Here is a 24125-nt window from a genome sequence, read left to right on the forward strand (position 1 = left end):
AAATAAATAAACGTTGAAAAAAAAAAATTAAAAAAAAAAAAAAGCCCTTCCTATTCAAAAAAAAAATGTATTTTTATGCATGTATGTGTGTATCAGTAAGCTTTAAGACTGACTTATTCAGGAGGAAATCTTTAAGCTCTCTGCTAGATCTAAAATAGTTTGGATGATCTCATGTTTAGCTTGCTCCTCAGTAGAGTAGTTTCCTTAGTTCTTAGTTCTTGTGACTGAGAAGAATCTATTTATCTTTCTTTTTGTCCCTGTAGAAGAAGGCCAGCCTTCCCACCTGATCCCTTGGGCCATTGCTATTTTTTTCATCTCACTCCTCAGTGCTTGTTTTATTGCAAATTGTTTGGGTAAGTTATTACCAAAATTGGAACTCTTTGTGAATTATTTTCTCAACTAAACTTCACCAAGTTGCTCTAAGCCTTTTGTTATCTTGATTTTCCTCCAACATTTCAATTCATAATGTTTTTCAAGGTCTTGAATTTAAAATCCAGAGCTCTGGGGGCGCCTGGGTGGCGCAGTCGGTTAAGCGTCCAACTTCAGCCGGGTCACGATCTCGCGGTCCGAGAGTTCGAGCCCCGCGTCGGGCTCTGGGCTGATGGCTCGGAGCCTGGAGCCTGCTTCCAATTCTGTGTCTCCCTCTCTCTCTGCCCCTCCCCCGTTCATGCTCTGTCTCTCTCTGTCCCAAAAATAAAATAAAAAACTTTGAAAAAAAAATTAAAAAAAAATAAAATAAAATCCAGAGCTCTGTACTTAACCTTCTATTCTTGATGGTGCTGTCTTGTGTAAGGGAACAAAATATGGACGTTAGAGTCCCTTTTCTATACGTATGAAGGGTGGTGACTATAGTAAATCATTCCCCATTTTTACTGAGATTACTAAGGGCTGCATGTTGTCAGTAAAGAGTAACCAGCAAAAACCCAACTTTCTGATGGACCATAGTCTGGCTTTTTTTTTTTTTTTTTTTTAATTTTTTGATGTTTATTTATTTATGAGAGAGAGAGGGCATGAACAAGGGAGGGGCAGAGAGTTGGAGACGCAGAATCCAAAGCAGGCTCCAGGCTCCGAGCTGTCAGCACGGAGCCCAACGTGGGGCTCGAACTCATGAACCGTGAGATCATGACCTGAGCTGAAGTCTGTCGCTTAACCGACTGAGCCACCCAGGTGCCTCTTTGAAACGAAGAACAATGAAAGATTTGTTCTAATAGCAAGACCATGTGTAAAGTTATTATAATTACACTAATATAGCATAGGTGCAAGTATGGATGAATAGACCAGAGGAAAGATAAAGAGAGCTTAGTTACAGATCCTGCCTATATGAATCTCTATATAAAACAAAAGGGGATATTGCCGTTATAGGGAAAGGACAGATTTGTTCAGTTAATGTGCTAGAGGACCATTGATCATCCTTATTCAAAAAATGAAATCAGTCTCCTGTTTTATACCTTGTACAAAACCAACGCAAGGTGGATTATTGGCCAAAATGTGAAAAGCAAATTGATAATCCTTTTTAGAAGATACATGGAGGGGCGCCTGGGTGGCGCAGTCAGTTAAGCGTCCGACTTCAGCCAGGTCACGATCTCGCGGTCCGTGAGTTCAAGCCCCGCGTCAGGCTCTGGGCTGATAGCTCAGAGCCTGGAACCTGTTTCCGATTCTGTGTCTCCCTCTCTCTCTGCCCCTCCCCCGTTCATGCTCTGTCTCTCTCTGTCCCAAAAATAAATAAACGTTGAAAAAAAAAATTTAGAAGATACATGGAGAATATGTTCATATCCTCAAGGCCAGGAATAATTTCTTTTTTTTTTTAAATTTTTCTTAACGTTTATTTATTTTTGAGACAAAGAGAGACAGAGCATGAACGGGGGAGGGTCAGAGAGAGAGGGAGACACAGAATCTGAAGCAGACCCCGGGCTCTGAGCTGTCAGCACAGAGCCCGACCCGGGGCTCGAACTCGCAGACTGTGAGATCATGACCCGAGCTGAAGTGGGACGCTCAACTGACTGAGCCACCCAGGCGCGGCAAGACCGGGAATAATTTCTTGAACAAGTCATAAAGTGTGCTAGCCAGTGAAGAAACTGTTGACCAATTAGACTATATTAAAGTAAAAATTACTCTACAACGAAAACACCAAGAAATAAAACAGCCATTGGAGACGGTGTTTTTAATGTATAAAAAAAATGGATAAAAAAATTTAGTGGACAGTATATATAAACAATCCTTTCAACCCAATAGGAAAAAATACTGACAATACAGCAGAAAAATAGGCAAAATTTCGAATAGCCGTTGTAGAAAAGAAAGCCTGAAATGTGTAATGAACACATAAAAAAGGTCAAGTTTGGGGGGAAATGCAAATTCAACTCACAGTGAGGTACCTTTGCAAATATAACAGGATGGCAACAATGGAAAGGTCTGGCACTATTGACTATTGATGGTGTGGAGGGACTGGACCTCCAATGAATTGCTGCTAGTGGGAGTGTAGAACAGTACAACCACTTTGGAAAAGTCTGCCAGTATCATAGTTGGCAATATGCGTATCCTATTACCAGCAATTCTGCTCCTAGGCATGTAGCATCCTACAGAAAGACATGCTTATGTGCTCTAGGATACATGGTCAAAAACTCTCCAAGTGGTACGTACAGTTCACAGGAGTCAACACGGGAAGCGATGCAAATATTTACCAGAAGACGAATATCTAAATATATTTTAGCGCATTAAGACAACAGATCACTTTATAGCAGTCAAAATTAATCGATTATAGTTGTGTGCAGCAATATGGACAAATTTCAGAAGTTAACACTGAGCGAATGGCCGAAGGAAAAGAATGCATATTTTAGGATTTGATTTATATAAAGCTCAAAACCAGGCAAATCTAATCTGTATGGTTTAGGGATATGTCATTAAGGGGTACGATTGTGAGGCAAAGTACAAGGCGATTACTTTAAAAGTGGCATAGTTACCTTTAAGAGACTGAAAGTGGTTGTATGTGGGATGTGACTCATAAATCTTAGCAGGATGATCCCTGTGTTTACTAAATATCTCCGTCCTAACACAGGTTGTGAGAAAAAACAGAGGCTTGCAGGACTACTGCCATAAAGCACAGAATGGATAATGTGCTAATAAAAAAAATAATTTTAGGGGCGCCTGGGTGGCTCAGTCGGTTAAGCGTCCGACTTCAGCTCAGGTCATGATCTCACGGTCCGTGAGTTCGAGCCCCGCGTTGGGCTCTGTGCCGACAGCTCAGAGCCTGGAGCCTGCTTCGGATTCTGTGTCTCCCTCTCTCTCTGACCCTCCCCCGTTCATGCTCTGTCTCTCTCTGTCTCAAAAATAGATAAACATTAAAAAAAAATTAAAAAAAATGTTTTTTTTGCAACTCCTTTCAACCAGTTCACCCAGAGCTGGAACAAAGGAGCTGCCTAGTAAGAAAAGGGATAGTTACCTTAACTCTTAGGGGAAAAGAAAGGTCAGAGTGACCAGCCCCATTTCCCTACTTCAGTGGTTTTACAGGAAAAGAAAACTAACTTGTTTTCCCCCTTGACAGTGACTCATTACAGCTTTCTACACTGCAGGAGACGCATGGGAATGTTCAAGTTACCAGAGTATTACAGGAAGATAACATGCACCAAAGAGGAATCAAAACTGAAAGGTACAGAGAGCAAAGGACATAGGAGAATTTCTGTCTTACTTCCATTTCTATTCAGGTTCATAATCTGATTTAAATTTTTTTTAATGTTTATTTTATAAATAAGGGGGAGGGGCGCCTGGGTGGCTCGGTCGGTTGAGCAGCCGACTTCGGCTCAGGTCACGATCTCGAGGTCCGTGGGTTCGAGCCCCGTGTCGGGCTCTGTGCTGACAGCTCAGAGCCTGGAGCCTGCTTCAGATTCTGTGTCTCCCTCTCTCTCTGCCCCTCCCCCATTCTTGCTCTGTCTCTCTCTGTCTCAAAAATAAATAAACATTAAAAAAATTTATAAATAAAAGGGAGGAGGGGGGAGGAGCAGACAGAGACAGAGACACAGAATCTGAAGCAGGCTCCAGGCTCTGAGCTGTCAGCACAGAGCCCGATGTGGGGCTTGAACTCACAAGTGGTGAGATCATGACCTGAGCTGAAGTCAGACGCTCATCTGACTGAGCCACCCTGGCGCCCCTCATAATCGGATTTAAAGGAATCAGTAATAAACCAGGAGAGATTAAAAAACATGAGCATCTGGTGCAAGAATGAACATCAATAAATAGAAACAGATTTCTCACGACTGTAGTCAGTTGAATAACTGAAGAATATAACAATACATTTAGGGTCCATTTTTGGCATCCAAAACATAACATTAACTTAATTCCATTTTCTTTTGATTCAGACATATCTTAAGGACCGTTTCCTTCTAGAATATACAGCTTTGCTGAAGGGACTTTATCTCTTTTATCATTCTAGAATTTGTAAAATCTCATCTGGGAAAATGGGGAAATGCTTGACAGTTATAGTAGGTTCTCTGCTCCCTTTACATATAATTTCCTACAAAAGGCTTTATTCTAGAAGATACATGTAGGGACATGGAAAAATGATGATGTCTTCTAAGAGAATATCTTCTAATTTTCTCACAGTCACGATGTGATTCAGACAGTTTTGTTTAGAGAATATTTAGAATGTAGTTTTCAGGATTTTTTTTTTAAAAGGGGAATAGGATGATTTTGGTAATCATGGTATTATTTCCCAAAATGTGAACTGCATAGTTAGCAGAAAAGTTATGCAATCTGTTACAGATGATAGGCTCCTTGTAAGTAATTTTCATGTCAATTTCCTCACGAGGAAGCACCTGGAATTGCTGTCCTACTGGTTGGAGATCCTTCCAGGACAGTTGCTATTTACCTCTGAATGACAACAAGACATGGGCAAAGAGCGAGAGGAACTGCACGGACATGGGGGCTCATCTGGTCACCATCACCTCAGAAGCTGAGCAGGTATGTTGGGAGGCTCACATCAGTCTCTCTGCTGGTTTGAATCTCTTGGCATAGACAGGAATTTCTTTGCTCTGTCTCTGTGCCTTTGCTTTGTCTGTTTCCTCTTTCTTCCTTATTTTTCTTCATCTGGCCAACTTCTGTTCTCTCCAGATTTGATTCATGTATTATTTCCTCCGGAAAGTGACCCTGACCATCTTCCCTACTCCATCCTCCCTGTTCCCGTTTGGAGATACTTCCGTGGTACTTTGTGTATTGCGTGATCATGGCTCTTGCTTCGCTAGTGTTAACTGGGAGGTTACCTGTTCACTGCCCCATCTCTTCCAATGACTCTGACTTTGTAGAGGGCTGGGGCCATGCTTTCCTCACCTCTGCATCTCCAAAGTCTTGTGCAGCGCTAGGCACACTGGATGGGACCTGATACATGTTTGGTGAGTAAGTGAATACGTGAATGGTTAATCATGACTAAGTGAATACGTGAATGGTTAATCATGACTGAGATAGCTTCTCAGGATAAAGCATAGGAAAAATCATTCCGCTGTCTGGTTGTAATTCTAAATAAAAAACAATTCTTAAGTTTTATTCAGTTATTTTTTTTAAAAAACCAATTTATTTCGTCATAGAATATACTTCCAGAGATGTACCGTAACTCCTAACCTACTCTTTTCTTTGTGAAGGGGGTTTCCTGGAGAATTCTGTTCCAATGGCTTTGCAATCTACAGGTTCATTGACTCTTTGAATAAAATGGAACTTAATTTAATATGCAAGCCATTGAAGAGACAATTTTATTTTTTTATTTTTATTTTTTCAATATATGAAATTTATTGTCAAATTGGTTTCCATACAACACCCAGTGCTCATCCCAAAAGGTGCCCTCCTCGATACCCATCACCCACCCTCCCCTCCCTCCCACCCTCCATCAACCCTCAGTTTGTCCTCAGTTTTTAGGAGGAAGAGACGATTTTAAAAACAAAAGTTACAAAACAATCCGATCCTACTAAGCATTGTGCTAAGTGATTTGCAAGTATGACCTCACTTACTCTTCACAGTAATTCTTTGAAGTCATCCACTTTGGGAGATGAGAAATCTTGAGTTTGGAGGGGTATAAGCACTTATGACATTACATGATATATGGCAGAGGCAAGATTGAAAGGAGATCTGTCCGATGACAGTGCTTCTGTGCTTAGCTAGTGTTTTTTTTTTTTTTTTAATTTTTTTTTCAACGTTTATTTATTTTTGGGACAGAGAGAGACAGAGCATGAACGGGGGAGGGGCAGAGAGAGAGGGAGACACAGAATCGGAAACAGGCTCCAGGCTCCGAGCCATCAGCCCAGAGCCCGACGCGGGGCTCGAACTCCCGGACCGCGAGATCGTGACCGGGCTGAAGCCGGACGCTTAACCGACTGCGCCACCCAGGCGCCCCTGTGCTTAGCTAGTATTAATCCATCTGACCTTTCCCCACGTTTCCTAACATAACAGCTACTAAATGATACATGCAAATATACTTACAAAAGTTTACCTTTTTATGCAGAACTTTATTGTTCAATTTTTGGATAGACGGTTTTCATATTTCCTGGGACTTACAGATGAGGACCATGAAGGCCAGTGGTCCTGGGTGGACAAGACACCATTTGACCCACATATTGTGTAAGTATATTGACTGGGGTGAAAACTTTCTAGGCAAAGACAAGAAGATAGCAAGGAGAATTCATTTGCCCCGAGGCATACCGATATAGAAATGCCTGCTCAGAGAGGACCGTTATGTATTGAGCAACTTCTCTACTAATAAATGACTATATTTCTATTAGAGAGTGCAGCTCTAAATTTTTCACCAGAGGCGTTTTCTCTACATGTCTTCTGATCTACACACACACACACACCCACACAAATACAAATATAAAGATATACATATATATTTTTTCATTTTAGATTCTGGCATGAGGGTGAACCCAACAACTATAAACAGAATGAAAATTGTGTTATCCTTGTTAATGTCCAAGACAAATGGGCTTGGAATGACTTTCCTTGTAACTTTGAGAGAAGAAGAATTTGCAAGTTACCTGGAACAACATTCAACTAGAAACCTCCAAAGGAGTCCTTATGATGGCAACAGAAAAGGGGAACCAATTAGACCAGGGCAGAATGTACCTGCACCATTGGAGCAGAGAAAACATGCTGAGAAAATAGAACATTTTTCAGTTACGATGGCCTTACTTTTGTTTTATTCATTCAAGACAATGTGCTTTTGTGTGGTTTGGTGGCCAGAATCATCTTTTCTGTGAGAATCCATTTTCATGAACTTTGCTTTCTTGATAGTGTATCAAAGTATTTCCTTTTCGATTGGTGTGCATTGATTATATGTCAAACAGAATGGCTCAAATGAGGTGATCTCTTGGTCATTGTTCTCCTCTGCTCAAATTCTTAGCTCTTAAAATTCAAAGGCAGGGTATTCCAACTGATAGAGGCATGCCACTTTTTTTTAAATATGACAAACCCTTTGAAGTTTTTAAACAACATTCTTATTGTTCAATGTCTCGTTCCCAGACTTTTTAATAGTATCAGTCATTAGATTGACATTCCATGAGCAAAATATTTTCTGAACAGGAGTGTAGGAGTTCTGAATCGTAGTATTGCCAAGATGGAAAAAAAAGAAAGTCTATCTACCTTTAAAAACATTTTCTTCTTACTCTACCTTAAATGTCTTCCCAAAGCAGGGAGTCCCAAGCTGACTTAGTTTCTTTTCAAGCGGATAAATCCCTCATAGGCCACCTTAACCAAACTGCCTTCAACTCTGTAGCTGAAGAAACTGAACTGAAGGCAAAGAGCTCACCTGGAACATTGCTAGTTCATGAAGAGAAACAGGACTGTGGCCCAGAACTACTTTTCATGGGCGGCAAACTGTGTTGCCTTCGGTATTACAGGAAAGTTACTGGGGTGACTTGGCCTCTTGACTAATGGATGAAAGTTCTAGCATTGTATTCGTGTTTCTACATTTTCAATTTGAGTCAGGAAAAAAAATCATATTTTCAGCCCATTTATGTTAGCATGTCTTTTTAGAGCTATAAAGCTAGAGTTCAAACTAGAAGGGAAGTCCTTGTCTTAACAACATGACATGACACTTTTGTGATATCACTAGTGTTAACTGTGGAGCAGTGCTATCCAAAATATGGTGGTCTTTCTTAAAATTCTCAATTTGCTGATGTTTCCTGAATCGAAGCTAAACAATTCCAAGCAGTGGCTTTTTTTTTTAAGTTGATTTTATTTTGAGAGAGAGAGAGAGAGAAAGAGTGAGCATGAGCAGGGGAGGGGCAGAGAGGGAGGGAGGGAGAGAGAGAGAGAGAGAGAGAGAGAGAATCCCAAGTGGGGTCTGTTCTCTCAGCACAGAGCCCTATATGGGGCTCCATCTCACAAACGCGAGATCATGACCTGAGCCAAAGTCAAGAGTCAGATGCTCAACCACTCAACTGATTCGGCCATCCAGGCCAAGCAATGGCTTTTTAACCTGACTGCCTTAAAGCTATTTTTGAAAACAGCCTTTATTTTTTAAATTACTTAGTGATTTTCTGCGTTAGGAAGATTAGTGTTTGATTGATTGTGTGTATGTGTGTGTGTGTGTGTATGTGTGTGTCTGCATTTAAAGCTGATACTTTTAACTGAATGGGGGTGATAATGATTTTAATTGTTCGCCATTCACTAGTTACATAGCACAAAATCTACAAAACTTGTGGAAATAATTTTATGTATATGCTAAAAGGCTTTGTGTAGTTAACATCATCCACTTTCTCTACCATATATAGGTAGAGATTCAGTTGTCAATAAAATGTGATCTCTATGTGGTTTTATACATCTGTGTCGGCATCTATATCCTTAATCTCTTTTCTTGCAGTCTGATCATTTTTCATTACCTCCGTGGTGACCACCACAGACCATCGTTCTTACCCGGATTATTGCAATGGCCTTCTGATTGGTCTCCCTATTTCCACCCTCGGGCCCTTTCAATCTATTCCTAACTCTCATGACACTTGTATTCCTCATAATTTCTTTAAGACACCTGATAGTAATTTCATAAAAATAAATGCAAATTTAAAAAAAAAATTTTTTTTTTAACGTTTCTTTATTTTGGGGACAGAGAGAGACAGAGCATGAACGGGCGAGGGGCAGAGAGAGAGGGAGACACAGAATCGGAAACAGGCTCCAGGCTCTGAGCCATCAGCCCAGAGCCCGACGCGGGGCTCGAACTCACGGACCGTGAGATCGTGACCTGGTTGAAGTCAGACGCTTAACCGACTGCGCCACCCAGGCGCCCCAATAAATGCAAATTTTTTAGGGCATTGTGATAGTCTTAGAAATTTGAAACACTTAAAAAAATTTAAATATTGGTTTTGTGTTTGCTGTATATGTGTGTGTGTGTGTGTGTGTGTGTTTGCCACAGTAACAGTAAAATGTGTAAAAACAGTAAAAATGTAAATAAAAGTATCAGTTAAATCTTCCACCCCGAACTTCAGTCCCTTAAATGCCTCTTCAGAGTAGATATGATTATGTTTCTTATATGTATTTCCATGTATGTTTATATGTGTTATATAAATATATATACATACATAACCTACTGTTTTTATACTAATAGCAACATTATCTACATTGCCTTAAACATCTTACAATTTTTTCCCCACAAATCTAAGGGGTTTTTGTTTGTTTGTTTTCATCATGACAAGTGTATTCTTTGATCCCCGTTACCTATTTCCTCCTTTTCCCCACCCACCACCCCTCCGGTAACCATCAGTTTGTTCTCTATAGTTAAAGAGTCTATTTCTTGGTTTGTCTCTCTTTTTTTCCTTTGTTCCTTTGTTTTGTTTCTTAAATTCCACCTATGAGTGAGATCATGTGGTATTGGTCTTTCTCTGTCTTATTTCGCTTGGCATTATACTCTGTAGCTCCATCCATGTTGCAAATGGCAAGATTTCATTGTTTTTTTTTTTATGATGGAATAATATTCTGTTGTGTATACACGGCTTCTTTAAGCTTCCGTAATTTGGCTATTGTAGATAATGCTGCTATATACATTCGGTGCATTTATTCCTTTGAATTAGTATTTTTCCACCCTTGGAGTAAATACCTCATAGTGCAATTACTGGATCGTAGGGTAGTTCTATTTTTAACTTTTTGAAGAACCTCCATATTTCTTCCACAGCGGCTGTACCAGTTTCCATTTCCCCTAATGAATACAGGAGCGTTCCTTTTTCTCCACATTCTCCCCAACACTTGTTTCTTGTGTTTTTTAATTTTAGCCATTCTCACAGGTATGAGGTGGTATCCCATTGTGGTTTTTATTTGCATTTCCCTGATGCTCAGTGATGTTGAGCATCTTTTCACGTGTCTGTTAGCCATCTGGATGCCTTTGGAGAAATGTTTGTTCATGTCTTCTGCCCATTTTTATTTTATTTTATTTTCAATGTTTATTTATTTTGAGAGAGAGAGAGCAACATTAATAGAGTAGGGGCAGAGATAGAGGGAGACACAGAATCTGAGGCAGGCTTCAGGCTCCGAGCTGTCAGCACAGAGCCTGATGCAGGGCTCAATCCCACAAACCATGAGATCATGACCTGAGCCGAAGTCAGACGCTTATCCGACTGAGCCACCCAAGCGCCCATTCTTCCCATTTTTAAATTGATTATTTGGTTTTGGGGGGAAAATATCTTGCATTTTTTACTTAAAAATATAGTTTGGAAAATGATTTATACCTTGCCCCATATAAGTAAATAGTGTTTCATTATATTGGTATATCATAATCTGAGATAACTTTTGAGTGACAAAATATTTCTTTTATACATTAAAAATCAACAAAACTACATATTGTCACATATATCTAAGAGGAAAGAACACTTTAAGGAAAACTAATATAGATAAACCTTGGTTTGCGAGCATAATTCATTCCAGAAACATGCTTGTAATCCAAAGCACTGTGTATCAAAGTGAATTTCCCCATAAGAAATCATGGAAACTCAGATGATTCATCCCACAACCCCAAACTATTCATATAAAAATGATTACAATACTGTAATATAATACAAAGTAACAAAGAAAATATAAAATATAAAGAAAAATAAACAAATTAACCTGCCCTTACCTTTGAAAACCTTCGTGGCTGGTGTGAGGGAGACAAGAGAAGGAGGGTTATTGTGTAGGGTGACTTTCACTATCATGAATGGAATCACTGCTATTGGCTCAGTGAAATCTTCTGCATCGGGGCCATTGTATACACTTGCACGGATGTTGACTTCGGTACAGTATTGATAAACTCTTGTCACATGCTGTATTTAATGTAACTGGCAGTAAGGCAGCAGAAGAAAGGGTCTATATTGGCAGACAGCCTGACCTAGAATGAAGCAAAGCATTCCTAAGTTTACTTTTGTATAGAAAATCAGAGGACTGTCCATAGGTGCTTTGAAGTGACAAAAAATACACTAGTGCCTATTGTGGGCATCTTCCAACATTCTGAAAAATCACTGATTTTTCTGCCAAACACCACAGACTGAGACTGAGCATCTGAACATGGGAGATGAACACCCACAATCCCAGAGAGAGAGAGAGAGAAGAACCATTGGCTCAGTTGTGATCATATGACATTCGGTGTCACATACTACTTGTGTTGCAAGACATTGCTCTTTTATCAAGTTAATATTTATTAGAAATGTTTGCTCGTCTTGCGGAACACTTGCAGAACAAGTTACTCGCAATCCAAGGTTTTACTACGTATTATATTCACTTACCCAGTTGAATTTTCCATCTAATGATTACACATTAATTTCAGTGTATGAATTTTGTGTGGTGCCGTGTGCAAGAAGTGTGGTTATTCAAGGTACCAAGATATTTAAATATTCTTGAATAACCATATCAGCATTGATTAAAATATTATGCACGTAGTGGATAGGCTTGAGATAGAAAGTTGTCAAGCTGAATGTTCTCTTAGAACAATTTAGCTATTGGACCCTGGCCTTAGCTGAGCAATAGCCACAAATCCAAGTGAGATTCAGTTATCCAGTGGAGACATTTGCAACAGCGTGGATGGAACTAGAGTGTATTATGCTAAGGGAAATAAGTCAGTCAAAGACAAATATATGATTTCACTCATATGTGACATTTAAGAAACAAAACAGATGACCATAGGGGAAGGGAAGCAAAAATAACAGAAAAACAGAGGAGTCAAACCGTAAGAGACTCTTAAATACAGAGAACAAACTGAGGGTTGCTGGCGGGGTATTGGGGGTGGATGGGCTAAGTGGGTGATGGGCATTAAGGAGGACACTTGTTGGGATGAGCACTGGATATTATATGTAACTGATGAATCATTAAATTCTATTTTTGAAATCATTATTACACTGTATGGTAACTAACTTGGATTTAAATAAAAAAAAAAGAAATCTTCTATATCTATATTGAGTTTTATTCCTAGTAGAGCTATTTTTCTCAGGATGTGAATGAAATTATAAATCCTTTGGCATTCTGAAATGTTTTGCTATCCTATAGGAAAATATAAAGGCGTTTCTGCTTCATTGCAAATTTATGATCTATTTTATAAAAGTCGTTAGTATATTTCTTGGAGAGTTCATATATATCCACTTAATAATATAGCATTGGATAGCTTCTACAGAGGTGAGTCCAATGAGGTAGGTTTTAAAGTCAACAGTTTGTCTATATCTTAAAAATAAATTGGTTCATTGAGTTGATCTCTGTGACAACTACTTGGCTCTAAGCTTTGTCAGCGTTGGGCCAGCTCTTGGGTTAATGATAACTAGCTAATGTAATGGATTAGTTAATGGGATTCTTAGTCCCCCTTATCTGACTTATGGATATATGGCTTTGTTATTTGGAATTACAATTACACCTCTGATATAATTAACCTTTGACATACAAAATAAACACAAAATGTAAAAGATAAGAAAAGAAAAGAAAAATAAAATCCTCTTCTTTGCTGGGCTCTGTACTTGCTGTATGTCTCTATATGTTCATATAAATATTCACAAACAAAGCAGGAGTATTCTTTACTTTTCCCAGCATTTGTTAGAGAATTGCTTGGTAAATTGGGAGAAGTCCTGAGACTAATATAGAGAAAAATGCATGTCAATCAGGATCATAAATTATATCGTTCAAAAATACTTATTTTATTTAAAATCTTTTTAAAAAAATTTTTCTTTCATGTTTATTTATTTTTGAGAGACAGAGACAGAGTGCAAGCAGGGGAGGGGCAGAGAGAGAGGGAGACACAGAATCCGAAGCAGACTCCAGGCTCTGAGCTGTCAGCACAGAACCTGATGCGGGGCTCGAACTCACGAACCTCGAGATCATGACCTGAGCCGAAGTCAGACGCTTAACCGACTGAGCCACCCAGGCGCCCCAAAACTACTTAGTTTATTTATATCAAAAGCGACAAGTCCTTATGAAGTCTCTAGGTAGTCCTTATAAAGTGCAGTGCACAGTTTTCTCGTGTTGGTGTTGTGTTCATGCTCTTGTGCCTCTGTATTTATGCATTTCAGTTGTGCTTTCTGTTCTCAGAAGATTTTTTTGTTATTCAAAGCACTTATTTCAGGCATTTCACAAATCCGAAACACATTGAAGAAACAGGGCACGTCATTCCAATTTTTCCTCGGATTTGAAGAGTCTCGTATGGTAGCACAGTCCTCCACTGTAACTATATTATTGGGCTCCCCTTCGTCCCAGAAGCTGGAAGAGAGCAAGTGCAGAAGATTTTAAATCCCAGCTACAGGAAGCCAAGTGACCTCATATGTTAGACCAGTTGCATTTGTGTTGTGCTCCCTCGCAACAATTTTGTTGCACATTATAACCTCCATTAGGCATTATAGTTAGGCATTAAACCTCCATTTTATTGAAGAAAAGGAATCCCGGAAAAACCAAACCACTTGTCTTAAGTCTTAGAGTGGCGAAGCCCAGCTGGATATTCCTGACTTTCTGGTCTGTCAAGCTTCCTCAGCTGTAGACCCATAATGAGAAGTTACGGGAAGCACTGATGCTCATGAATTTGTTTCCTTCACGCTTTTGTCTCATCTTACGTTTAGTTCCCTTTATTCTGCACCGAGTTTGTATTAACCTAGGTGCATACTTTAGTGGTGTTACGGTGCTGTAGAGAAGCAACTTTCTAGAGTCTCAGTGCATGGCAGCTGTACTCTTAGAACTGAGCCTTTGGTTTCCTCAAATGCTAAATGAAGATTAATAATATCGATGTATCTCAGAAGGGTGCAATTTAGGTAAAATGAAATAATTAATGAGATCAAACCCATGAAAACTCCAATGTGCTGTGCTCTAAGGGTGTAAGGTCACTATCAAAGAGAAAAGAGGCCTTATCAAGGGAGTCCCCACTTTCACTCCATAAATCTCCTTTCTCAAATCACTACCCTCAAATCATTTACTAGTTTGGGCACAAGACTCTGAATTTCACTCTTAGTCTCTGCTGCATTTCTGATGAATCAGTCTTCGATTCTGATTCCCTCCTCATGTTCATCTGTTATCTCCCCTTTATTCTTCAGATGGTCTCAGGAAGCGAGAGCACGAGATCCTCGTGCTTCCTTCGACTATCTTCTTGCACATAAAATCACCAAGGATTGACCTGAAAATATCTCATGGAATGGAAGGAGGTTCTGAGAACTCCCCTCAACAATGGTCTAACTTTGGGACTTGAGATAGTGTTAAAATTGTCCTGTAAGAAGGAAATTACCTCAGAGCTTCTGTGAAAGGTGTGCCATCTACCCATTGCCACTGACCCTCAATCACCTGGTCTGTCAGTCCAATATAAAACTCTCTCCTTTTTGGTTTCGCGTAGAAAAGAAATTCCTAGAGGAGCAACACAATAGAAACACAAAGTAGATCAGTCATTTCAATTTTGGACAAATGTTGAAGGTAATTGTTATTAAAAGAGGTAAAGTGGATTATAGGTGACAGATAAATGGCTCTGAAATCGTAAGATCATGGAGGAGTATCTCCTGATTTTTTTTTTTTTTATTGTGGTAAAAATATACGGAACATAGAATTAAACCAACAAAAAGAGAATCTTTAACAGAGAAGCAGTTTCTTAATATCTCATTCAAAGCTGATCTACTGTTATTTGTAGCAAAAGCTACTTAGATATCCAGCATGAAAGATTATTAATCACAGCTTAAAGATAACGGACATATCTTGGGCATATCTGACATAATCATCTGATGTGTTCATCAACACAATAGTCATTCTAAAATGAACTGTCAGCGTCCCCCCCACCTCTTTTTTTCCCTTAGTAAGAAAGGCATTGACCATGGAAATTCCCCTTTCCTCCCCCCTTAGGCTCTTCTAGTGATGACAATAAATTAGAGTAGGTATCGACTTATAGAAATAGTAGGAACAGCATGCATTTTAATACATTCACTTAACAAATAGTAATTTTGGACCAAAGAGCGCATACACGTATGGAAAGAGGGATAGATCCTGGAAGGAATGTTACATTGACACTGGAGGTGACTGTGCTCCAACTACCTGCTCCTCCTGTGTGTTGATAACAACCAGATGTGCTCCCATGTTTGAGCAGTTTTTTACGCTTGATGCCCAGGACATGGTGTTAGTAGAAAATAAGTAGCAGCTAGATTGAAAATGGATCCAGCTCGACGGACAACAATTCTTGACTGAACCTAGGAGGACAGAAGTTTCCATGAGTGTCATATATCAACTAAGTAAGGAAACAGAAAGCTTCATCTAGCCTCATGAAGTTCATCATTACCAGTCTTCTGACTGGTACCTTGGAGCCCCTTGTCCTTGCCAGCTCCCCAACCTACTATCTAAGACTTTAGAGAATTCCTATGTCAGTAAACACAAATAGCAATTGTTTCGTCTTTTGAGACATAACCCTTGTTTTCTAAATTAAAAAAAATTTTTTTAAACGTTTATTTTAAAAAAAAATTTTTTTTAACGTTTATTTTTGAGATAGAGAGAGGCAAAGCATGAATGGATAGAGAGAGGGTCAGAGAGAGAGGGAGACACAGAATCGGAAACAGGCTCCAGGCTCTGAGCTGTCAGCACAGAGCCCGATGCGGGGCTCGAACTCACGGACCGCGAGATCATGACCTGAGCCGAAGTCGGACGCTTAACCGACTGAGCCACCCAGGCGCCCCAAACGTTTATTTATTTTTAAGAGACAGAACACGAGTGGGGAAGGGACAGGAAGAGAGGGAGACACAGGATCCGAAGCAGGCTCTAGGCTCTGAGCTGTCAGCACAGAGCCTGATGTAGGGCTCGAATCCATGAACCATAAGATCATGACCTGAGCCTAAGTCAGATGCTTAACTGACTGAGCCACCCAGGCACCCTGAGATATAATCCTTATTTTCTAAACTTGCCAGTAAATGCAGTCATACATACGATCTATCTCTGTTATGCTATTGATATAGAGCCTCATTAACTATTCTTAGAATGCCAAGGTGAGAGAAGGTTATGCATTTTATCTAAGCAACCATCTCTCATGTTGCCCAAGCAATGTGCCCTCAACAAAGTCTCCAAACTGGTTGTGGAGATGGGCTAAACTTCTTAGAATTGTAGAATGTAAGTCTTTGAAGTTTATTAGAAAGAAATAGTCCAGTGTTTCTCAATTTAATGGTGAGGAAATTAAGTTCCAGAGGAGCGTCATGTAGCATTTTGCTAAGACTTAGAACAAAACTATATATGTAAGAGTGTAGAGAGTATATTTCTGAGATATCTCCAAATTCCCTATTCTCTCTCTATTTTTTCTTCTTCACCTCATTGGGAAGCAAGTGAGGAATGAAAAGAAAGTGCACTCCTGGAGATAATACCTTCCACTTCTAGATTTTCTGTTCAGACATACCTCAAATTTCTTCTAAAAGTTTGCTATGATGTCCCCAGGATTTCCTGTCCAATGCTAATCACATTTTCAAAGTCCTAGACCTGTCTTATCAGTTCCTCATCATTCTCTGGTAGTACAGGCAAGATTTTATATTTTGTTTTTGAGACACCATCCAACTCCTTGTCCCCAAATCAATCTAGAAGCCAAAAAGTGGCAATATGTAAATGTTGATGTTCAAATTTCAGGACCATTATACCCGATACATCTCTGTAGCAGGAGAAGTCCGTTAAATCCTCATATGGCTGGAACTTTTTCTCATCACAGAGTTGAAAGCTATGATACGTCACTGTAAGGAAAGGGGCAGAGTGTATGTTCGTTATTCTTGATAAAAAAATTAAGTTTATCATGTGTGTATTTGTAACAAAAGTACCAGCAATCATCATGATATCTTTTTTTTTACTCTCTATTTGTCCTTCCACGCGGAGAGGTACCGAGATTTACTTACCCAAAGAAAAAAGGATTCACATTTCATGGTTTTTGCTGATTTATGAAGATGAATGTGCTTTACTTCAGGTCCAAAGACCCAGAGAAAACAAATATGCTTTCACTTTCTCTTATGCCCACCCTCCCTACCCTTGTTCCAAAACACAGTTTGTCATGTCTCTGGCTAGGTTCCCGTGGAGAAGTTTACACTCATGACAGAAGTACAAAGGCGAGGACTCAAGGCCACCAAGGAGATGAAAAATGTCTATCATGAAAAATATGTCAGAGGTCACTGCAATTTGGTAACCGTTCTGTACTAGTTGGGGTTCTAGTTGAGGAATAACCTGGAGATAAACAGGGAAGAAAGTGGAACAGAAATACCCTTTGGGGGAGAAGAGAACCCACAGGCAAGAAGAAAGATTTTACTCTTAATATTCACCAGGGAGATTAAACTTGACCTTTAGAACTCACCAACACATCTGGTGATAAAACAGATACTGAGCAGTAGAATGGAGACCCCAGCAACAGTCCATAAGAGCCTTTGGGAAGAGAAGTGTCCTTTCTCTGTAGAAAGAAATATGCAAACATGGTCAGTCTTCCCAAAGCAAGATACAAAAGACATTCTTATTCAACCTTACTTAGCTCCTTCCACTTGCGCTGTCTATATGGAGTAATTCTTAGACTTCAGCATGCCTCAGAATCATTTGGAGAGTTTGTTTAAACACCGATGATGGGGCCTCACTTCTAGAGTTAACAATTCATTAGAGCTGCTATGCAGCCAGCAAGTTCCTGGTCTGGGAACCAGCTTTTAGAACCGCTAGAATAAGCCATTGCTGATCTTAAGACTCATGAACTGAGACAGATGTGCTATTTTTCCTTCTTAAGTCTCTCAGGCTTTCCGTCTTCTTTTCCTATCTTTGTCTTTCCCTTTCTCTCACCCTCTCTGTTTTGTTTTGTTTTTTTTAATCTCTCTCCTGCCCTCCTCTTTCTGGTGTCTCATTTCCCAAGCCCTTTGTAAACCAATTCATATAAAACGTGGGCAATGTTCTTATAGTTCCTCTCCCCCTCCCACCCGATAAACATTTCACACACAGGGAAAGTGAGTTCCAGAGAAGGGAGGTGGCTTGCCCAATGCAACAGTGAAAGGGTGGGAACAGCAGTCTGATTCAGTTCTCCCCAAAACCCAGCCCAGCAACCCTCAGTACAACATAGCGTCACCTAACCACTGCCTGTTTCACCCCTTGCATTCTGTCTCTGTCTCCCTTCTTTTACTTTAGTGGAGACATTTCTAGAGTCCTATCCCCTCAGCATATTTATCACCGCTTCCCCCCAAAAAAAGATCTATGAAAGAAAGGGAGAGTTGCAAATTTTACCTGTGCCTTGTGATGTAGATGGTTGGGATGAATTCATTCTCTCTCTCTCTCTCTCTCTCTCTCTCTCCTTCTCTCATCAGTTTCTGAGTCCAGTACTATTTTGTTGCTAAGATCTAAGGAAAATGAATCCATTTCTGTTTTTTTTTTTTTTAAGGAAGTTCAGCCCGAAGGCATAATAATATTAATTTGTTCTGCGGCTTTGTGTTTCAGTCAGGGTTTCCTTTCTTGCATAAGGAGGACAAGGGAGTTTACCGGGCAACGAGTCTCCTCACTTAAGGAAACAACAAAGTGCGGAAATGATGATAATGGTAAGTACCAACAGAAATGGGCTGACCGAGGGGAAACATCAGGGGCTTAAAAATACTGTTTTCTTTGGGTGGATAAAATCTCTCTGTTTGGGGCCCCCCGGGGGGGCTCAGTCGGTTAAGCATCCGACTCTTGATCTCAGCTCAGGGCTCGATCTCAGGGAGGTGAGTTCAAGCCCCGCACTGGGCTCCGTGCTGGATGTGATGCCTATTTAAAAAAAAAAAAAAAAAAAAAAAAATTTGCTACTTTCTTCCAGGCCTCCCCACTGATGCCTCAGTTTGTCTCTGACATTTGCGGGGCCCGCCTCTGCACTCCCAGTTTTACTTCTGAGCCTTACTGTCACACATTTGTCGGCGGGAAAGAGGACAAAACCAAATCTTTGCACTCGGCACACAGCTGGGCACATAATAGAGGCATTTATAACTCCATGTGAGTTTCTTTTCATAGTTCAGGTGGGTTTCTTCCTCATTTGCTTGCAACGCTGGAACATTCTGGCTTCATGTTGGGCTGAATATGTCGCATTGTGGGTTTATAGCCCTTTTGTTAAAGCAATCTCCTATCTCTGCCCCAGTTGAACCCCCCCCACGCCTTGCATGATATGACTACTTTGCAATTCAGCTCCGTTCCTTGTTCCTTCTGTTACAACACAGCTTCTGCCACCTTCGAGACTCCGTGGGTAATCTCCTTCTATTCTTCCTAATTCTTTGGGAGTTTTTGTTTTATAATGTGACCTATATAAGAGAAATGAATTTGAATGTCAGAAGAAGCAATGTCAATTAGACATTAAAATATAATGCAGCTTTTCTCTGGATGGTTAGTTACCTATAGTAATTTTCCACTCTATTCCTTAAAAATACTTTGGAACAAGATCCAGCTGGCCTCTGTTGATTAAAATTCACAGGTGTCAGGAGGCGTTAGTAACATATATATGACTTGGTAATTCCCACAACAATGACTCACACAGTTTTCACATGTTAGAAAACATCCTTGTTCTCAAAGGGACTTTTTGTTGTTTCAATGTATTGTTCAACTTCCTCTGCATCTTCCATTTTACAGTTATGTAGATTTATTAAAGAATGTTTAAAAATTATACATGTCCATATTATAAAATATATGCATGTTTAACATGTGTCTTATCAGCAAATGGCTTTTGACCTACACAAAGAAATTATACAATGGTTGAGTTAAATGAATTATTAAATGATGAATCATAATGACTACAGTCAATTATTTATTAATCATGATCAATCAGCAATAACTAATGTCAATAGACAATTATGTGTTAATAATTTTATGAACATGCAATTAATGAATATTAATAGTTAATGATTAGCATCTTACCAGCCAAAATATGTATATGTTTTGATCCTTTGTTTTACCACTTTTTCCAAATTATAAAAGTAATATTTTTATGGTTAACAGTATGAGAAGAATACGGCAAGTAAAAGACCTCCCATCTGTCCTTGGTGTGTCCTTCTAAAGTCGACCATGCTTGATGATTTGTTCCTTTTTTTTTTTTTTTTTTAAATTTAATTTGTTTTTGAGAGACAGGGTGAGAATGAACGCGAGCTGGGGAGAGGGCCAGAGAGAGAGGGAGACACAGAATCTGAAACAGGCTCCACGCTCTGAGCTGTCAGCACAGAGCCCGACACGGGGATCAAACCCACAAACCTTGAGACCATGAGCCGAAGTCGGATGCTTAACTGACTGAGCCACACAGGCGTTCCTTGATGATTTCTTATATATACTTTGAGACATTTTCCAAGCTTATAGAGGTGGAGTTTATATAATAGATTGTTTATTCATTTTTTGTCAAATAAGATCATAACTTGCTTTCATGTTTTAAAAAACTTTCCTGTTTTAAAAATTACAGTTATATTCATCATTGTATTTGGGTACCTATCTTCCTAACTCTACTGTTTAAACTTTTCCATAATTTATAAACCAGGCACAAATAACTTCTAGTTTTTCCTTCCTCTAACGCATGAGGTACTGACTCCCTTTATACATATTTGCAGGTACACATTTTTGGCTCAATGATACATGGCAAACGTTTAAAACAAAATCAATATTTGGCTTGAGTTTTCATCACAGAATAACCTTCTGGGATATAAACATAATCATAAAAATTGTGCCTGAGGGGAATTTTCATGGCAATGTGTTGGAAAAGATTTCATTTTTTAAAGTAACACCTACCCCCGATGCGGGGATCAAACTCACAACCCTGAGATCAAGAGCTGCATGCTTCACAGGCTGAGCCAGCCAGGGACTCCTCATAGCAATTTAATATTAAAACCGTATTAGGTAAATGTAACACAGGGACATTACAGTATAGGAGCACTGATTACTTAACAGAGCAGTTAACTGATTACTTAACAACTGATTACTTAACTCTCACTGTGGGAGAATAGAGAACGAGATATTTTTGAACACTTTCCTTTTCTCTAATCCCTTCGTACCCATGCTCTTTAACGACAAGAAAAGTTTCTTTCTGTATCAAACATGATTTTCCATGAATTTTGTTAAATCAGATTTTGGAATTTTGCTCCCTTAGGACATTTTGAGGTGGCAAAATCAATATTCTTTTTAAAAAAGTTTTTTCTAACGTTTATTCATTCTTTGATAGAGAGAGAGACAGAGCATGAGTGGGGGAGGGGCAGAGAGAGAGGGAGACACCGAATCGGAGGCTCGGAACTGACAGCACAGAGCCCGACGCGGGGCTGGAACTCGCGGACCCTGAGATCATGACCTGAGCCGAAGTCGGACGCCCAACTGGCGGAGCCACCCAGGCACCCTGGCAAGATCAATATTCTGCTGTTAATTCTGCCATGTAAGATGCGGAAAATACCCAAGCAGAATTTCTCTTAAAAGATTTGTAACCTAAATGGAAGTTAAGTAACAGAACAAGTGATTTATTTCATTTTTATTTTTATTTTTTATTTCTTTCATTTTTCAAGATATTACATCCAACAGAGATATTCTACAAAGCTTAAAATTATGACATAATTGATTTCTGTTACATTTATTATTTCAAATTTTATAAATGTATGTTAACCATATTACTTAAATTTTTGTGAATAATTTTATTAAAGCTATCTAGACATTGCACTCTTTCTTTTTTTTTCCATCTTAACAACATATTTCATTTATCTGTCAATCTACACAAAATATTACCCTTTCGACAATATATAATTTTTTTTTATTAAAAAAAATTTTTTTTTCAACGTTTATTTATTTTTGGGACAGAGAGAGACAGAGCATGAACGAGGGAGGGGCAGAGAGAGAGGGAGACACAGAATCGGAAACAGGCTCCAGGCTCCGAGCCGTCAGCCCAGAGCCTGACGCGGGGCTCGAACTCACAGACCGCGAGATCGTGACCTGGCTGAAGTCAGACGCTTAACCGACTGCGCCACCCAGGCGCCCCTGGATGAGTCCCATTTCAAGTGCACAAAGCCACATGTTGCCCAGGGGCTACTGCACTGGGCAGCCTACCTCTATGATCCTTGCCTTTTATTTATCTTCCAAAGTCTGTCCATATTCTTTGGTTCGCCAACCTCTATTTCCACGGTCACGTCTCCTTCTCTGACTGATTTTTTCATGCCTCCCTCTTATAAAGACCTTTGTGATTACATTGGACCCACCTCCATAACCCAGGATGATCTCATGTCAAAATACTTAATCACATCTGCAAATTCTCTTTTGCCCTATCAAGGACCATACTCACAGGTTTTGAAGATGGACATATTTAGGGAAGGCATTCTACCTACCTCAGTTCCTCATGTGTTCACAGCAAGGTTAAGTGTAGAAAATTCTCCAGGAACTATATATTAGTCCTAGCTTAAAGACTTAGTGATTGAATTTAAATAGTGACACTGATATGAATGTAGTCCTTTGCCATAGATGTGCATAAAATAGTAGTAAGATGATCTTTCACTTTGCAAAATGCAGTAACCCATTAAAAAGCTTTTAGTAATTAGCAATGGCCAAATGTGTTGATTCACAAATTTTGTTCATTCTGCACAACTCTGCTTATTGGTAGCTGTTTCTATGTCTGGTCTCACTCTTTGTCCACATCTAATTCCTCTGAGTCTAATCTCTCTCTTTTTCTCTCACCTGCCTCTTCACCACACCTCATTTGATTCTCCAAATATGCCCAGCTTCCTCCTACCATAGAGCCTTTGCATATGGCTTCTTTCTGCCTAGGATGCTCTATACCTCCCTCTTTGACTGATACAAGTTTTTTTTTGTTTTTGTTTTTGTTTTTTCAATATATGGAATTTATTGTCAAAATGGTTTCCATACAACACCCAGTGCTCATCCCAAAAGGTGCCCTCCTCAATACCCATCACCCACCCTCCCCTCCCTCCCACCCTGCACTCTTTCTTTTTTTTTAAAAAAAAGAAAAAACAATGTTTGTTTATTGGGGCACCTGGGTGGCTCAGTCGGGTAAGCATCTGACTTCGACTCAGGTCATGATCTCACGGTTCGTGGGTTCGAGCCCTCATCAGGCTCTGTGCTGACAGGTCAGAGCCTGGAGTCTGTCTCAGATTCTGTGTCTCCCTCTCTCTGCCCCTCCCCTGTTTGTACAGAGGGGGAGGGGCAGAGAGAAAAGGAGTGAGAGAATCCCAAGCAGGTTCCTTGCCTATAGTGCAAGTCCCATGCAGCGCTCACTCTCATGAACCATGAGATCATGACCTGAGCCCAAATCACGGGTCAGATGCTTAACCCCTGAGCCACCCAGGCACCCCTGCACTCTTTTTTTTTTTTTAAATATTTGTATTCATCATCAATTTTCCTATTTACTTTATGATTTGAAAATAAAGAACTTTAAAACAGAGATGACGAGGATAACTATCTGAAGTAGGGGCTGTGATGATGACTAGAATAGAATACACATTCCTTAGTAAATTGCTTGGCGTGCATGTCCTAGGCCCTCAGTTAAGATTGGCTTTAACCTTTCCCCCTCAAGTTCATTCAGATCTGCTTGGAGCAGATTGGGAAAAGGCTGGTCCAGGTCTACTGAGGACTCAGAAATGAGCTAAGTCATAGAAATAGCGTGTAAAGCACAAGAGGGAAGCAAGCATCTTTCACTGAAGTCCTAACAAAATCTATTTGTTGGACAAGAACAAGTTACTCATCTGCTTTTTATCCAGGCACGTCCCAACTTAATGCTACTGCCT

At 39.7% G+C, this 24125-nt stretch overlaps 2 protein-coding genes across 2 annotated transcripts in view; one reads left to right on the forward strand and one right to left on the reverse strand.

Moving 5' to 3' along the window:
- CLEC4D (C-type lectin domain family 4 member D) overlaps positions 1–7956 on the forward strand; it is a 31484-nt gene extending 23528 nt beyond the window's left edge. Inside the window, exons 4-8 of the mRNA XM_040462736.1 lie at positions 264–353; positions 3539–3643; positions 4799–4950; positions 6479–6594; positions 6877–7956. Coding sequence (XP_040318670.1) covers positions 264–353; positions 3539–3643; positions 4799–4950; positions 6479–6594; positions 6877–7027 — 614 coding nt within the window. The 3' untranslated portion in view covers positions 7028–7956. The remainder of the gene's footprint in view (positions 1–263; positions 354–3538; positions 3644–4798; positions 4951–6478; positions 6595–6876) is intronic.
- A 5314-nt stretch (positions 7957–13270) lies between these two features.
- CLEC4E (C-type lectin domain family 4 member E) lies at positions 13271–18997 on the reverse strand. Its single transcript, XM_040462734.1, has 6 exons — positions 18640–18997; positions 17738–17830; positions 17040–17129; positions 15466–15617; positions 14675–14790; positions 13271–13665 (listed from the first exon to the last, which is right to left on the reverse strand). Exons 1-6 carry the CDS (start codon positions 18674–18676, stop codon positions 13494–13496), a joined length of 660 nt encoding a protein of 219 aa, XP_040318668.1. The 5' UTR covers positions 18677–18997; the 3' UTR covers positions 13271–13493.
- Positions 18998–24125: the final 5128 nt, after the last annotated feature.

The sequence above is a fragment of the Herpailurus yagouaroundi genome, unplaced genomic scaffold (assembly GCF_014898765.1).
Source record: "Herpailurus yagouaroundi ecotype Mexico unplaced genomic scaffold, PumYag 355, whole genome shotgun sequence".
NCBI lineage: Eukaryota > Metazoa > Chordata > Mammalia > Carnivora > Felidae > Herpailurus > Herpailurus yagouaroundi.